The 15,768-nt window shown below is 42.3% G+C and overlaps 3 protein-coding genes across 8 annotated transcripts in view; 2 read left to right on the plus strand and 1 right to left on the minus strand.

Moving 5' to 3' along the window:
• Positions 1-27: 27 nt before the first annotated feature.
• snrnp25 (small nuclear ribonucleoprotein 25) lies at positions 28-1,943 on the plus strand. Of its 2 annotated transcripts, XM_046416045.1 has the most exons (6): positions 28-152; positions 574-783; positions 915-1,005; positions 1,210-1,315; positions 1,422-1,496; positions 1,603-1,943. In XM_046416045.1, exons 2-6 carry the CDS (start codon positions 583-585, stop codon positions 1,658-1,660), a joined length of 531 nt encoding a protein of 176 aa, XP_046272001.1. In that variant the 5' UTR covers positions 28-152; positions 574-582; the 3' UTR covers positions 1,661-1,943. The 2 variants fall into 2 exon arrangements, with proteins under 2 accessions (XP_046272001.1, XP_046272000.1); XM_046416044.1 differs by lacking the exon at positions 28-152 and having other exon boundaries at positions 374-783.
• A 142-nt stretch (positions 1,944-2,085) lies between these two features.
• Positions 2,086-6,721, plus strand: LOC124073658 (protein diaphanous homolog 1-like). Of its 2 annotated transcripts, XM_046416042.1 has the most exons (6): positions 2,086-2,136; positions 3,447-3,596; positions 3,777-3,908; positions 3,990-4,091; positions 4,229-4,376; positions 4,536-6,721. In XM_046416042.1, exons 2-6 carry the CDS (start codon positions 3,455-3,457, stop codon positions 4,642-4,644), a joined length of 633 nt encoding a protein of 210 aa, XP_046271998.1. In that variant the 5' UTR covers positions 2,086-2,136; positions 3,447-3,454; the 3' UTR covers positions 4,645-6,721. The 2 variants fall into 2 exon arrangements, with proteins under 2 accessions (XP_046271998.1, XP_046271997.1); XM_046416041.1 differs by having other exon boundaries at positions 3,777-4,091.
• mrtfbb (myocardin related transcription factor Bb) overlaps positions 3,772-15,768 on the minus strand; it is a 70,062-nt gene continuing 58,065 nt past the window's right edge. For 2 of the 4 annotated variants that reach the window (XM_046416022.1, XM_046416021.1), the window contains exons 4-15: positions 14,157-14,212; positions 13,980-14,055; positions 13,557-13,718; positions 13,209-13,399; positions 12,668-12,814; positions 10,954-11,195; positions 10,513-10,648; positions 9,528-10,412; positions 8,639-8,749; positions 8,356-8,487; positions 8,203-8,263; positions 3,772-8,105 (exon numbers count right to left, since the gene is read on the minus strand). In XM_046416022.1, coding sequence (XP_046271978.1) covers positions 7,630-8,105; positions 8,203-8,263; positions 8,356-8,487; positions 8,639-8,749; positions 9,528-10,412; positions 10,513-10,648; positions 10,954-11,195; positions 12,668-12,814; positions 13,209-13,399; positions 13,557-13,718; positions 13,980-14,055; positions 14,157-14,212 — 2,675 coding nt within the window. In that variant the 3' untranslated portion in view covers positions 3,772-7,629. Of the gene's footprint in view, positions 8,106-8,202; positions 8,264-8,355; positions 8,488-8,638; positions 8,750-9,527; positions 10,413-10,512; positions 10,649-10,953; positions 11,196-12,667; positions 12,815-13,208; positions 13,400-13,556; positions 13,719-13,979; positions 14,056-14,156; positions 15,702-15,768 lie in introns of all 4 variants that reach the window. The other 2 variants (XM_046416023.1, XM_046416024.1) reach the window with 2 other exon arrangements.

Genomic DNA, 15,768 nt, shown 5'->3' on the forward strand with positions numbered 1-15,768 from the left:
GAAACTAAATTAACCAACTCAAAATAAGGAGAACGCAACTCAACATGGATAATACACGTTTGAGTTGCTGTACGCAGTTTTACACAGTTTAGCGCGTGTGAAGTAGCGGAAGACGAGCTGGTGAAATCAGGTGCTACAAGTTTTATCGCTCGGTGAGAAACAATATTTAAAGGGACTGTGTTCAAGTGTTAGTTTTTTCCTTCCATCGATTCAATGCCAAAATTGTATCACCGAACAATAATACTGAATAAAACCAATGTTTTCCCTTTTTTATGTGGGCATATACTAAAGTGGAGTTTAAATTTACGTTAACTAAGGGGAACCATTTTTCCTGAGCTACGGTTGCCTTCCGGTATATATTTTGTTACTGTACACATGGTGTGTTTACTTACTTCGTAGCTTCTTTTCCAGTTAAAAATGTTTGTTAACTGTATTTGTTCAAGTCTCACATAAAAAGATTTTTTTTTTGGAAGTTGTAGTGCAAAGAAGAAGTGCAAAAGCTGTAGAGGAACGGGAATAGTATCAACAGTTCCTACCTGACAAACCGGGCTGTTGTTCGTTGAATGACTTTAGTGCCGTCTGATGATGGAGGAGCAGAGTCCGGACACTGCTGGAGGAGGACAGCCCGTAAAGGATGAAGAGGTGGAAAAAGAGTTGGCGGCTCTAGAGGCAGAGGAGGAAGAAGACGAAGAGGCTCTTCCTCACTCGGAGATCCTGGATGTTTTCGAGGAGGGACTGGCTCGACTTGTGCAGGACCCTTTACTCTGTGATCTGCCAATCCAGGCTGGTTTAATCTCTTCTTAATACACTTTATACGTGCTGTGAAAAAGCAAGAAACAGTAGATCACATTTACGTTTCATCAGTTACATTAGATAGGAGCAGTTCTGTAAAATTGTTTCATCTTTATCCTTAGGTGACTTTGGAGGAGATAAATTCTCAGATTGCTCTGGAGTATGGCCAAGCGATGACTGTGAAGGTTTTAAAGGCGGATGGCGAAGTTATGCGTAAGTGTTGGGGTTTTTTTTGCTCTGTTTTTGCAGAAAACAATAGATAAGAGATGAAAATAAAGTATGTGTTTTCTGATCAAATATGTCTGTGTAATTCCCGCAAACGTCACTACACAACTTGTGGTTGTGATGGTAATTTGTTTTAGAAGTATTTTATTTATATTAACCATTATTTGAAAAAAAAAAATATTCCTCCCTAAGCCATAGTGGTGGTGCAAAATGCCACTGTCCTGGACCTGAAGAAGGCCATCAGCAGATTCATGGAGCTGAAACAACAACGTGAAGGCGGAGTGAAGCACATCAGCTGGTGAAAACACTCCCAAACATCAGAACATTACGGGGATTTAAAATAATAATAATAAAAAAATGGTTGTTTTGTTACATTTACGCCGTCTGCTTCTTTTCTTCCACAGGAGATACGTTTGGAGAACTTATAATTTGGTGTTTCAAGGAGAAAAGCTTGAAAATGATAAGATGAGGCTGAAGGAGTAAGTATATAAAATCATTTCTTTCTCTTGTGATGCTCTTATCATGAACACTGTTTGACTATTGTTTTTAATTTTTCTTCCTTTCTGCATTTCTTTACATGTTTAGCTATGGGATCAGGAACAGAGATGAAGTGACGTTCATGAAGAGACTCAGGAAAAAGTGACAGCCAGCGTTTGTCACTTTAGGAAAACACAGCAGTTCCCTCAGCGTTTACACAGACTTCAAATGACTGTCACAAAGTGTTTATGACTGTACGACTTGTTTTATTTTTAGTGTTTTTGGGTGGGTTTTGACACATTACAAACACCAAATATTTATCCAGAAACTCTTTTACAAACTCAGCTGTGTCTCAAAGAGTCTGTTTGTAAATAAGAAGTCTCACTTCTGCTTCCAGTGTGCAGTGACTTTGTATAATTGCAAGTATTAAATATTATTGCAGAATTTTATTGGTTGTGTATGATTGTGTTTTATTTGAGCTTGCACATCAACAGAGCGTGATGTAACATTTTTCAAAGTAGGCAGTTGTAAACCCAACAACAATTTGAATATTTCCTGGTTGAAGTTAACACCATATGTCCTTGTCAGGCTAGTTTGAATGTTGCCTGGGTGGAATACACAGCGAGCAGCTGAGGAAATTAGGTAACACACACCTTTTCTCTCTAATTTTCTATTTAACGCTACAGTTTAAATGGGACTGAATGAAGCAAGAAGTTGACATGTCTGAGTGTTGTTTTTAACTTCTTAACGTGGTGTAGTGAGTACACTGCAGTTACAGTTATGAGTGTTGGATGTGAGATTTGTGTTGCATAAGTGTTAAAACTAATTCCAGCATTTTATCTTATCTTTCTCAAGTCTTAAATGATTAAACAATGTCAGCTCAAACCAGTAATTGTTTTGTTTTTTTTAAGAGTTTTAGTGTTTACTGGAGAAAAAACATTGTTTGATTTAATATTTAGTACACAGTCTGTAACCTTTTTTTAATTTTTTTTTAAAATTAAAATGCCATTCACAAGTTTTTAAGGAATGAATTTAATCTGGGACTTGATATGAAATGTACAAGTGGATTCAGATTGGCCCAAACTTTGATGGCATTTATCAATTTGTTTAACGTAAATTTGTCTTTGTTGTTGACAAGTTGGGGACACACAACAATATCGTTCAGTACAAATTTGTTGTGAGGAGACGAACAACAATATTGTTGACTCACTGATCAAAATTCAGCCATAAATGGATGACAGGTATCACAACAATGACTCTTTATGGAAAACATTTCTGGTCTGCCATCTATTTGAATTCTGAAATGCATCTTGTATTTGAGATGTGACATAAATATGCAAATGATACTTGTAAATAGATCCGCCTGTCAAGGACTACAAGTTTTGGGAGTTAAAGAATCCCTAAATCAATGAGGTCTACGCCTTGATAATTTGAAAAGTACAAGTGAGGATAATTCGATTGTTTCAATAAACAAATCAATGTTGCCTGGGTTAGTTATCACATAATTCCATTGTACAGTATTTTGTTCATATTTATGTCAAAGGAATGATGCTAAAGAAGCCTACCAAGTCTGGTAATGACAAAATCCACATCCAGTGATTCAAGACAGGTTTTTGGGCAAATGGAAGTTTGCTTTTAAAGTTTTTAAGGGTCTGTTTACCATGTCAATATTATTTATCCATCTGAAATAATACTATAATAATACTTTCAAAACTGGTCTTTATTTTAAAAAGAAGATGTCAAGAAAATGTGGTAATAAAAGAATTTATCTCAGATGGTAACCTCACTACAAAATCAAAAGTTTTCTTCCGCAAGCTTCTATTGTGTGTGTCCTCAATCCGTAAACGCTTCTGCTTTAATTTACAGTGTGGAACATTTTTCAAACCTGACAAACATAAACAATATCAACCGAAAGCTAAAGACAATCCAACATCTTTCCCCTGTCTTTTCAGCGCCAACCATGAATTCCTCAGAAAGCGAGCTGAAGAAGATATCTACAGAGTTGAAACATCTTTCACTTAAGAGACAACAGCTTGTGGAAAAGAAAAACCTCCTGGGCATATTACAGGAGCTGAGGAATCGTGCTGAATTTGGTCACGCAGGTGAAGTATGAAAAATGGCATGAAGGAAATTCCTAACCGCCAATGAGACAAGTATTTACAACACCAGCATTTTCATGTGGCATAAATACCTCAAGTTGTTTGCATATATCAAACAAAGAAAGTCATTTTCGCTTCCCTGTTATCTCATATGTGTCATTTTTTTTTTTTTTATTTGAACAGAGGACAAATCCTCAAATCAACATGAAATCGACAGCATTGATGACAAATTGAAACAACTGACTGAGAGGAAAGCTGAACTCCAAAAAAGCCACGATAACATCCTTAATGCCAAAGATAAGAAGAGCAAAATAGGTGAGCTCAAATTTACTGAAGCGAACATTCACTCCATCATACGTTGGGTTTGTAATCACCTTTCCTCTTCTTCCTTAAAAGTAAGTTTCACCCCCAGTCAGACCACTGTGCCTGCCACTTCTCCTCCTCCTCCTCCTCCTGTCTCAGGCATTATCTACGTTGAAGCCCCACCGACTATCCCTGGTGAGCCAGTGATGCACACATGCTCCTTATGTAATCAGCATGCATGCCTGCATACAATTTATGCTACTGATACTAACTGGAAGGTCACTGTGTTTTGTAAGGAATGTAAGATGAACGACTCATACTTTTCCTCACAGCCCCTACGGTCATTTTGGACTTGGAAAAACTTCCAGAGTGCCCATGCAGGACACAGTGTCCAGAGTGTCGGCAGTTCATCATGACAGAGACTTATACCTCTGTTAGCAGCGTGACCTGGCTGGTGTGTTTCATGACAGCTTTGATTGGGTATGAAACTAGTGCCTCCATCCTGGGGAAATTTTTGCGTGATAAAATATAATCAGACCTTGTTTTTCCTGTTTCTATTTTGCAGCCAGTGTTACAATTGCTGGCATATGCTTCCAAGGCTTGTTTAATTTTATCTTGTTCCTGTTCCTTCTTTTGCAGCTGCGTGGCTGGTTGTTGCCTCATTCCCTTCTGCCTCGATAGGTTCAAATCTACCACACACAGATGTCCTAAGTGTCGAACGTCAATCCAAACTATTAAAAAGCTCTGAGAAAAAAAAGCAGTTGGTGATAACCTGGGGCTCAAAACGAAAGAGCATCACACATCGAACTAGCGGTGAAGTCAGCAGCGTGGCTCTCTTGGGGAGTTTGTCTGTTAGCATTTGCTACCATCTTAAATTCTTCTCCTGTGTGCAAGATGCTCTGAATGTCATTTTCAACTTATTCGGATGCTATCACTTTGGCTTTATTGCATGCAAAATCAAGTCAGTTTTATTTAACAAATGGCTTTACGGTCTGTGCAGATTTGCTCTCTATCCTTAGACCCTTGATAAGGAAAAATTCCTGTAATGTGGGGAAAAACTGAAGAAAGAAGAGCAACAAAGGAGAAATCCCTCTTCCAAGGCGGAAAGACTTGCAGTTTGGACAATCGGGATGCCAAAACTATAGACATACTGTGAACATATAATAAAGCATATGGATCTAAGACTCAAATCACGCAACTTCTGGGTGCTGCCAAACAGACCTGAGCTGCAGCACCTCCGTTCCACCCTGGAGACCAGGGAAGAGGACAGTCAACACAAACATACTGTGGAGGTAAAGCTCAAACTCATCGATCACACAGATAGGAGAAAAGAAACAAGAGCACAGCAGGAGGGAAAGAGTCAAGGACAACATGCATACAAGGGAAAGAGGGGAAAAAAGAGGAGTAGCTGAATCTCCTGGAACACGACGATCCAGATCCAAAACATCTGGGATGAGGCACCGACGTCCAGAGGGGGGGAGAGAGAGTGGGGGTCCCAAGACGGCTGATGATCCAACAAAGAAAAGCCTGAATGAAAAGAGAAAAAATAAGGAGAAAGTAGGGAGGGAAGATCACAGTGTTTGTTAGTTGTGAGACAACAAGAACAGGGAGTCCAGGATGGAACATGAGGTTTCAGGAGGTCAGGCAAGTGTGAATGGTGTTGCTCATTTACAATTAATGTGATACACAATGTTATATATATGGTCAAATTTTCTAGTTTTAGTAAAATTTCTAGCTGCAGCATTCTGAGACATGTTAAAAGTTTTAATGCTGGCAGATCTGATCCAAAAATGTTACAATAATCTCAATGTTATAACAAGTCTCAGTGAAACAAATGCATCATTCAGGGTCTCTCCGTTAGCCAAGGACAGAAAAAGGACAGAAAAGGACAGAAAAGAATGAATTACAGCTAAGCCGCATAGGCAAAGCAATCCGGTCTTTGAAAATACACACAGCCGTTGAAAGTTACCGTAACTTTGTAGGCAAATACAGCTGGATATAATCAGTATGTCAGTGTAAATTCTGCAAGAGCTGAGATACAAAGAGAAAAGCAGAGGTCTGAGATCAGAGCCCTGAGGTGCTCCACATTTCAGCTCAGATCAGAAAAGTTTGATGGAGTGTTACTACAGAAAACCCACTGTGTTCTTTCAGAAGACTTAAACATGTGGCCAACAGAAAAGAGACGGCAAACTGATTCTCCAGTTGGGCTTGGAGTGTACATTGATCTATGGTGTCAAAAGCTGCACTGAGATCCAGCAATAATAGCAGAGGTGGTCAGAAGTAGAAGAAAATCATTTGCCACTTTGTTAAAGGCAGTTTCAGTCCTAAATAGAGAAAGTTGACAATAGTCTACAAACTATGCATTTCAATGTGTGTTGGTGTTGCTTTATAATAGTACAGTAAAGACAAAGTATTTTACTTTTCAGCACATACCTGTCCTTTTCATAATAAATTTCTTCAACATCCAGATGAGTTTGTCAGCACCGATCCAGATGATCTGCGACACACCATCCTGCTGAGGTGCATCATGTTGTGCATAACAGTTTCTTTGACACTGAATTTTATTTTCACCAGAGCAGTCAGACGACAGACTCAAGATGATTAGATTTACATACGGCCAGCAGATGGCACCACAGTACAAATCAACTGTAAATGCATTCATGTTATTTCAAGGAGATGTGAGTGAATAAGACAAATGAGCAGTGGTTTGTGCTGATGGTTATTGTTATTTTGGTTTGTGTCTCTGCATGTTTGTTGTTACACTGTAATGCTTCACACGGATTTGGTCTTGCTTACACTTTTTCAATAAATGGTTTAAACAAAAACCAAGCTGAGCTCAAGCTGGGCTTTTTAAAACCCTGTTAAAAAAAGTTAATGATGTTACATGAACAACTCATCATCATTCACTTGCACACACTCTAAGAGCATACATATGAATCTTGTGACTAGTTCCACACCATCTGAAGTGAGCATTCTGCTTTTTAAGCCCATCAGTTTTACAAAAATGCGTGCACTCTGAGTATGTTTTTTGTTTTTTAAATACTTGGTCGGTCAGGTTGGTTTGGCCAGTGCTGCTTGGCCACTTGGTAACTCATGTCCAGCACCCTAATGTTATCATATTCACATTCCCGAATCTGATTTATGCTTCACAATTTACATACACACATGGAACAGTTAGCAGTTGTGTGTTTCCAATCTGTTTTGATAGTGATAATCATTCCAAGACAGGGTGGAGTGAACTACATACGGTAACAGCCCCTGGCTACACGTAGCGTTTGTCCATTGGTTCTTTGACGAGGACCAGGACATTCTCCTGCTCTTTCTGCCATTGCCATGGTCAACACTGTGCATTCACTACGTTCAGAGGACAAAAAGAAGCCAGTAACACGAGTAACAGAAACTGATAACAAAGGAGTTGGATAACTTAAGACTTAAATTTTAAAAGCTATTTTAAAAGCTGTCTGCTCAGTCTGCCAGTACCGGTCCTACTATACACCTGTCTGCCCATACAATCAGAGGGTTTAAAGACCTCAAAAGAAGCAATGCAGCTAGTTTTAAAATGACAATGCACAAATAGATTATTACTGAGTTGATTCAGGCAGCAAAACAGAGCTGTCCCAAACTTCAAAAGCTCTTATTTTTTTCAAGCTGCAAACAGAAGCCATGTTGCATTAAAAAACCATATGTTTATCTGAAATAGTCTGTCAGGTGTAAGAATTCACTCTCAAAGCACTCACTCCCAGGTCAGGTGCAGTTCATGGGAGTCCAGGAAGTCAGAAGAGAAGACGCCCACTGGCGCTGACATGTCCAAAGAGTTGACCCCCTCTGCTGGCACAGGAAAGCTAAGGTCCAGCCAGTCCATATTGTCCATGTTGGTGCTGTGCAGGTTCAAAGAAGAGGGTGGTGTGTTTTCATTAAAGTCCACATCCATGGTGACCATAGGTGAGCGCAGCTCCTCCATCAGCTTCAGCGTTTGCGGCTCGGTGTGAGCACCCAGTGTGCCATCCAGTGTGCCATCCAGCAGGGTGTTGGAGGTCAGGGCTGCCAAGCTGGTCGAGGTGGCTAGCGGCGCAGAGGGCAGCTGGGCCACTTGGACCACGGGTGGAGGGCGGGATAAAACCGTGTTAATAGGAAGGGTGGTTACACTGGCTGTCACAGGGAGAGGCTTGTCCAGGCAAGGAGGATCGTGTCTGACAAAGGGGGAGATCTCTGAAAAACGAGTACAGAACCCAGTGTGAGAATCCAATCGTCATTAGTAACTCATGTCTTTTTTTTGTTACCAGAAAAAATTAGCAGTATTTCTCACCACCGCTCTCAATTAACACATCAAACAGGTCATCCATCTGCTGGCTAGCTGCAGTGGGACCCTGCAGAGAAATAACAAGATCAGTAAATGTTTGAGTGGCTATAGTAACAAATTAAAGGATATACCACACTAAGCATTGTATTTACTCATCACCTGAACTGCTGTTAGCATGCTGCGTGTCTGTTTGACTGCATCCTCGTAGCGGGGCGGGTCTTTACACTTTGACACCTGGTTTGCAAATTTGGGCTGCTCCATGAAGGTTTGCTGGCTGCTGCTGCTGGGGGACTAATTAACAGGAACAGACAAGAGTCCCTTACGCCACATGAACAACAGGACACATCTGATACAAACCATCTTTCAAATGCAGAATGCAGTTTGACACCGTGCAAATGAGTAAATAAACCAAAGTAGAGGAGATTAAAGGATTATTGTGTACCTTATTTGTGGGTTCTTTAGGACCAGCTTGGCAAGAGGAGGCTCCCACAGGACATCCACTTGCTGGGAATGTGTTGAGTAAGCTTTGTGATGTACTATCCATCCTCCAAGCCTGCAGAGAAATAAAGACAGGTCAGCATGGAAGCATGCATTAATGGATGCATTAATGCCACTGATGTTGTAAAATGCTCTCTGCTACATGCACAAAGTAGTGCATCATAATACCCACTTTCTTTGTGGCAGTAATGAACACTTCTCTTGCAGTGGCAAAGGCTGGGAACTGTAGGGGACCTAAATGAGGGCTGTTCTGCACTCCCTGCTTTTTAACAAATGCTACCTTAGTTTTACTTCACTGGGCTCTCCTCAGCTGAAACATCACCATCTTTCGCCCCACAAGTGACAGCACTGTTTGCAGTGCAAAGCAGCGCAGCTCGCAAGTGCTCTCTTCAGTTGGAATCGCATTGTGGTTTCTGTTGCTAAATCTGGCTGGTTGTTTGGCTCAGAGCAGAGGGACGACAGAGGGCAGTCAGGGGGCACTGCTGTCAGCCTTCACTCAGCACCTGCTCCAGTAACCCAAGTTTCCACAAGCCTTCTTTTGACATGAAAAGGGAAGGATTTCACCGCTCAGATGAGGCCTGTTATTACTCTGGCAACCAGAAAGATGCATTACCCCTGATAGAGTATCAAAGATGCAAAAAAAAAGGGGAAAAAAGGAACTTCTGATTAGACAGTGCCATCAAAAACACTGCAACAGATGTACGATGTGCAACCTCATCTGAAAAAAATTACGAAATCCGCACATTTTCAAGCAACATAAAAATACCAGAAAATCACAGCTGATAGTGATGCTAATAAAGAGCATTAGTGTAAGCGTTAATGTGTTTTCTCACCTTTGTCAGTGGCTGAGGGCTGCACTGCTGTTGTATCGCTGCTGAGGCCTCTATTTTCTGTGGCACCTGTCCAGAGGTCTGGATGAGGCCTGAGTCTGAGCTGCTAACAGTAGTGTGTAATTTGATGCTGCTGGCAGGGAGCTGGATGACTGCTGAGGCAGGAAGGGATGCAGGCAGCAGGAGCTGAGCTCCAGCTTGGATGGGCTGCAAGTTTTCACTCTGGTGGCTGATGATGAACTGGTTTTGAGGAGTTAAGCGGCACAGATCTGCCACCTCCTCTTGTTTTACTAACACTGGCAGACCAGGAGAATTACAGGATGCTGAGCAGTTTGACGGGGACCTGTTCTCCTCTTTGACCTGGATGGGAGCAAGAGGGCTGAGGTGAGGTGGAGAATCACCTTGCTGACTCCTCTTCTCCACCTCCAGCTGCATCTTCAGCTCCTCCACCAGCCTCTGCTCCTTCTCCAGCTTCCTCATCAGCTCCTCAATTTGACGCTCCTTCTCGTGGAGCCGTTTGTCCTTCTCAGAGTCCTTCTCATAGGACTTTGTCTCTCTGGGACACTCCTCCTGTTGAGTTCGCTGCACGGACTTCACACAAGGAGCAGTGTGACTTGGAGACACAGCATCTGAAAGCTTGGTGGGGCTGTCTGCCATACTGCTGTCTTCTATGCCCAGACGGGACACCTTTGAGGCTATAGGGGACACAGGTGGGGTCAACTTTATGTTCTCAGACTGGGAAGTTGCAGTTACAGATGTCGTCTCAATGGCAACAGCAGTCTGGATGTTAGAGTTCTCCTGATATGACTTCAGCCTCTCTATCAGATCTGTCTTAGTCCCAGAAACTGGCAAAGATCTGAGTTTCAGTTCCATTTTCAGCTCAGCCACCTGTGAAATAACAGATTATTATAAACTTTTTCGCTCGTTCTCCTCTGCAGCATGCATAAGGTGCATATAGTCAGACTGTGCGCAGGCAGCGACGTGTCACCTTCATCTCATCCAGATTAGCCGGTAAATGATCCGGCTTGCGGTTTGTCTGAGTGTGCAGGGGCTGCACAGCGGTAGATGCAGCGTTTCCACTCAGAACAACACTGGAACAGCTGCTCTGTACCTCAATCGCTGGTCTGTTGGAATAAGACGGCAAGAAAAAGGGAATGCAGATTAGAGAAGGAATCTAAACAAATATTCATTTTTCACGATGAACAGCTTCTGTGTAGGATGTCGTGGGCAGGAAAAGTAACAAACAGCAGCTGTGGTTAAATAGTTACTACTCTCTGTGAAGCCAGGTGTAAACTTTTGATTGAGTTTGCCGAAAATCAATATTTAGAACTCTTTCAGTAGTAATGAACTCAACACAAAGTTGTTAGCCCGTGCACACAAATCTCAGGTTGGGTGAAATGAGTGTTTGTGCCACAAAATGAAGCCATACTTGACTGCAGCAGTCGGGACCGCCTGGTAGCTGTACTGCTGCTGGCTTAAGATCTGGAGTTGCAGGAACTGCTGCTGCTGCTGCAGGAGACGGGCGTAAGCTGAGTCCATCGGCACATCGTTGAGCTCCTGCTTCTGGTCCGGGGGGATGTACTGGTGGTACTTTAACTTTTTCACCCGTGGTTTGGGCTCTTTGCTCCTTTTGCTGCGATTTTTGTCGTTATGCAGCTTGGGCAGGCTTTGCTGTAGAACACAACACAGAAAAGAGGCATGTAAAACCTAAGAGGACCATCTGGAGGATATTTGATCCTTGTGACTGATCTCAGTCCAGTGTATCGGGGAATACAGCATACAGTTGCCAGTACCAACAGCGAAAGCCTTGGAACTGATACTGGATTTTTATAGCCTGAGGCGTTAAGGTGGAACATTGTTCTGACACCCGATGAGAACTGCAGGATGAGGAAACGGGCAGTGGAAATTTGACCCTTATTGTTTTACCACCTGCAGTTACAGGATACACATGGAAACTGCTTGGCCTAAGAGCTGCAGACTCTAGCTATGAAACAAGAAACCCAAGCTGAGTTAAGCAAGCACACGCCCTCCAATTTGTCAAGCTCATTTCTCCATCATATTCAAAGGGAGGGAGAGTTTGTCTTATGCTCAGAGGATAACTGTATTATGATAAACGCACAACTTATTGCTTCACTCCAGTCTTTTGATTTTTGGCTCACATTTCAGACGGCCTAAATGAGGAAGGCCGACCTGTCATTTGACCCTAATTGAAGACAAACTGTAGCTGGCACAGATTTGAGCCCAAGGATTTGTGAAATGACTTTAAACCCTGTTGTTCTTTGAACTGTGTTTGACTTGGCTGAATGCTGACATTCAGTTGACCCCAAAACTGATGTGACTTTCAGCATGACAAAACACAGACTCTGTGCCTTCTGACATTTCTCTTCACATTACCAAAGGAAACAACAACAATAACAAAAAACGCAGTCAATAAATCAAAAAAACAACATGCTCAGTGTATGAGGTCAATTTAATGTGTGTGTGTCATATCGGACTGGGAGCAAATAAACTGCTTATACTGACTCATAACTAACCCATTCTAAAAACAAAACAAAAACAAAACAAAAAAAACCCCCAAAACAAAACAATTACAGTTAAGTTAAAGAAGACTTTGAAATACACTATATAGACAAAAGTATTGGCACATCTTTGTTATTGAATTCAGGTGCAGTATGGGGCTGTTTTTTCAAGGTTTGTTCTCGGCCCCTGACTTCCAGTGAAGGGAAATCTTAACGCTTCAGCATACCAAGACATTTTGGACAATGTTATGCTTCCAACTTTGTGGCAACAGTGCGGTGAAGGCCCTTTTGTATTCCAGCATGACTGTGTCCCAGTGCACAAAACGACATCCATAAAGACATGGTTGGATGAGTTTGGTGTGGAAGAAGTTGACTGGCCCACACAGAGCCCTGACCTCAACCTCATCCAACACCTTTGGGATGAACTGGAACAGCCAGGACTTTTGTTCCAGCATCAGTGCCTGACATCACAAATGCTCTACTGCATGAATGGACAAAAATTGACACAGAAACACTCACTACAAACAATGTCATGAAAGTCCTTGTTGGTGTAACAGACAGGTGTCCCAATACTTTTGCCTATACAGTGTACCTTTGCTGAAATGTGAAGCAGTTAAATCTCACCTTTACAAGAACTGGCACCGGCGTGATACTGGGGACAACAGTGGAGGCTGTCTGAGGTGTAGATGGTTGTTGGTTGCTTAGTTGCTCACTGGTGGAGGCAGGGTTGACTGAATCTGATGTGGACTGTGAGTTTGAAGGTGGGGAGTGCTAAGAAAAGCAGAGACAGAGAGAAACCACACGATTCGTTTAGTAAGAACAGTGAAGCTGCTTTGCCTGTTAATCATCATTTCCTGCAAGGGGAGAAAAAAGCTCAGATGGAACGACATAACCAAAAACAGGTTGCTTAACACAGAAAATAAAAGAATAGGTACAATATATTTCTACAAATGATAAATACATTATACACGGTTAGAACACTCTGTGCATACAGCAGATAAAGTTAAAATTAGTCTGAAAATATTGTTTTTTTGTCATAAATGAGGTGAAATTTTTTCACTTTATTTAAATGACTGTAATGACACTGCTCGATTAGATTAGATTAGATTAGATTAGCTTGAGAAAAAGGTCAGTTTGACTGTGAAGGTTTGAGGTTTTGTTGTACCTGTGTGGGCGAGTTTAAGTTAGAGGAAGTGGAAGTGGCCTCAGTTCCTCCACACTCCCTCGGAGAAGCAGAGGTGGAACCGGGGGACGGTCGGCTGGCAGGCTGCTGCGATGATGAGGTATCGCTGCTGTCCTCATCAAAGCTGTAAATATCTGGTGGCTCAGAGTAGTTTGTCTTTTCGTCTGTGGGGCCTGCATCAAACATGAGCAAGTACAGCCCATTGTTTATTTCAAGGAGAAATTAGTTAGCGTTCTGGCTGTCATCGGCTGTAATGGAGGAACTGTCGCAGTGAATGTGGCACCAAACATTTTGAATAGCGAGGACGTGACAGTTCTGATGAGTACCTACCATGGATGACCTCTTCAGCAGTGGAGTCAACGGGCAGGATGTTTTTCTCCACCAGCTCCATGGGTCCGGGCCGCTGGGCGATCTTCTCGTTGAGATCATCAGCCAGTCTGGCCCTCTTCAGCTTCATCTGTGTGGCCTGCAGGGAGGGCTCAGCCTGCGTCTCTGATAAATACAGAGGATCATCAGATGAGAATCCAGCCTGCATCAGTCAGCCTCTTAACTGCTTTGTCAGGGTGACTCACTGCATGCTCAGCCAGACCTCACAAACTTCTGTCAACCTCAAAGACGTACTGTATATCTGGTTCTAACTTTGTAAAACAAATTTAAACAGGCAATGAGTGTGTGATTAAATGAATAAGCACCTTATTCATTTCTGTTATCTAGACGCCATTAAGCAGCAGGAACACACAGGAAGATTATTACCTTGTAGAATGTGCATACGGACCAGCTCGGAGCGCTCAGGTCGGCTGCAGAGTTTGTGCTTTAAGAAGTTCCCGGTCTGTGTTAAAAAAAATGAAAAGTTTTTCCATGTATAATCTAGATTTAGATGAATAAAACCACGCGCTGCGGGGTGACGACTTGTCATAGCTGATGTCTTACCCTGGCTCTCTCCAGGCTGCGAATCTGCTCATGAAAGGCAGCAGGAGATTTCAGAGCTGTGAAAAAGGTGAACCAACAAACCAACATTAGGTTTTCTCGGACAACACACTGGAATTCCAAGGATAAGCAAAATGCGTCTTGCATTTTAACATAAATGATTTCTCGCTGTTTCAAACAGGCCATTTGCTTTTGGGTGTCTGTGCTGTTATGAGTGAGTGGCAAACCTTATCGATCTCAAAAATAACAGAAAGGATGACGCGACGATACAAGCAGAACAACATGAGCTACACAAACACTCTTTGTATGGACTCGAGAAGCAGCTTAAAACTGCACACCCCACATCCCTGTAGAGAATGAACGCAGTTTGGATATACCTGCTGTAGCTCATTTAATCACAATGTCCATTTGAGTCGGAGTAGACGAAGTCACAGAACATAAAATTTTGCCTCTTAACACACTTAAAGAGGAGCCAAAGTACAAATGCCTTCTTCCCATCATTATTTTCATGTTTTTGTTGTTCTGCAAGAGTGTGACATTATTAAGCAGGAGCTCATGGGAGTCAAACAGGAAGTGCTGGCTTTACTGACTCAAGCAGAGAGATTTTTCCAAACAGAGACTGTTACTCTTTGATCTCGCAGAGTAAACTCGTCCTGCTTTACACAAGCTTCTGGCTCACTGGCTCGTCACCTCTGCTGTGATGAACGCTGTTTGGTTTAAGGAACCACCAAGCGGGAAGGTGGGGGGGGCTGGGCTGAGGAGGACAAAACGTTCCTGCACGTCATCTAAACCTCGCCGCATACCTACCATAAGCCTACAAGTGTGGGAGTAGCAGAGCGCTTCGGTTGAGAATGACCCGGGAGGTTTGTGTGCAGGCCAGGGGACGGCTGACCTCCACCGAAGGCTCAGTCGCTGACTCATGTGTCAGTGCGGAGCCAAAGAGGAGCTGGAGAAAGCCTGACTGCAGGAGGCTTCTCAGGAGAAGACGGGGACAAAGAGGAAGAGCTCTGTCTTCTCCTCTTTCTGCCTTTCCAGCTATCAGCATGATTCTGTCACAGATTCAACTCGTCTTTTATTAGCTGTAGCACAGAGACCGAATCGGCTCAAATTGTGTCACATCAAAGGAGGGATGGTATAAAGTTGTGGATGGTTTTGGTTCGCTGCTTGAAGGCTTATGTTTTAAATCTTGGAGTCATTTTTATCACTGGCTACGTTTACACAATGATCTGTGTGACTATTAGAGACAATATGAGTAGGAAAATAATCTTCACACTTTGAGGAACAAAGCACTTTAGTTTAGTGCAGACAAACATAATGTAATGTAAAATTAAGGCATTTACACAATTCTATGAAATAAAAACAAAACCAGTGGGAGCTCCAGCATGAATCACAAAGATGCAAAGCAGGAGTGCTGTGTTGGTGTACATGCATGTTACAACATGTTTACATGGGTCTTGCCTTTGTCACATTATTTTAATGGCACTGCAAGTATACTCCCCAAAAGCCATGAACAAATTTGACTGGTGAAGATGTTGTTCTTCTAGTCTTCTTGTGAGAGCAAAAGAACAAAAAAAAAACAACAACATGCAAGTGAGCAGAAAAGTAGAAGCCAGTG

Source organism: Scatophagus argus, chromosome 16, assembly GCF_020382885.2.
Source record: "Scatophagus argus isolate fScaArg1 chromosome 16, fScaArg1.pri, whole genome shotgun sequence".
Taxonomy (NCBI): Eukaryota; Metazoa; Chordata; class Actinopteri; family Scatophagidae; genus Scatophagus; species Scatophagus argus.

Bases quoted from the DNA above. Each gene is read 5' to 3' on its own strand.
- snrnp25 (XM_046416045.1), top strand. From the start codon at position 583: ATGATGGAGGAGCAGAGTCCGGACACTGCTGGAGGAGGACAGCCCGTA. The intron at 784-914 runs GCTGGTTTAATC...CTTTATCCTTAG, and splicing joins TCTGTGATCTGCCAATCCAG to GTGACTTTGGAGGAGATAAA. The intron at 1,497-1,602 runs GTAAGTATATAA...TTACATGTTTAG, and splicing joins GATAAGATGAGGCTGAAGGA to CTATGGGATCAGGAACAGAG.
- LOC124073658 (XM_046416041.1), top strand. From the start codon at position 3,455: ATGAATTCCTCAGAAAGCGAGCTGAAGAAGATATCTACAGAGTTGAAA. The intron at 3,597-3,776 runs GTGAAGTATGAA...TTATTTGAACAG, and splicing joins TGCTGAATTTGGTCACGCAG to AGGACAAATCCTCAAATCAA. The intron at 4,377-4,535 runs GTATGAAACTAG...CTTCTTTTGCAG, and splicing joins TTCATGACAGCTTTGATTGG to CTGCGTGGCTGGTTGTTGCC.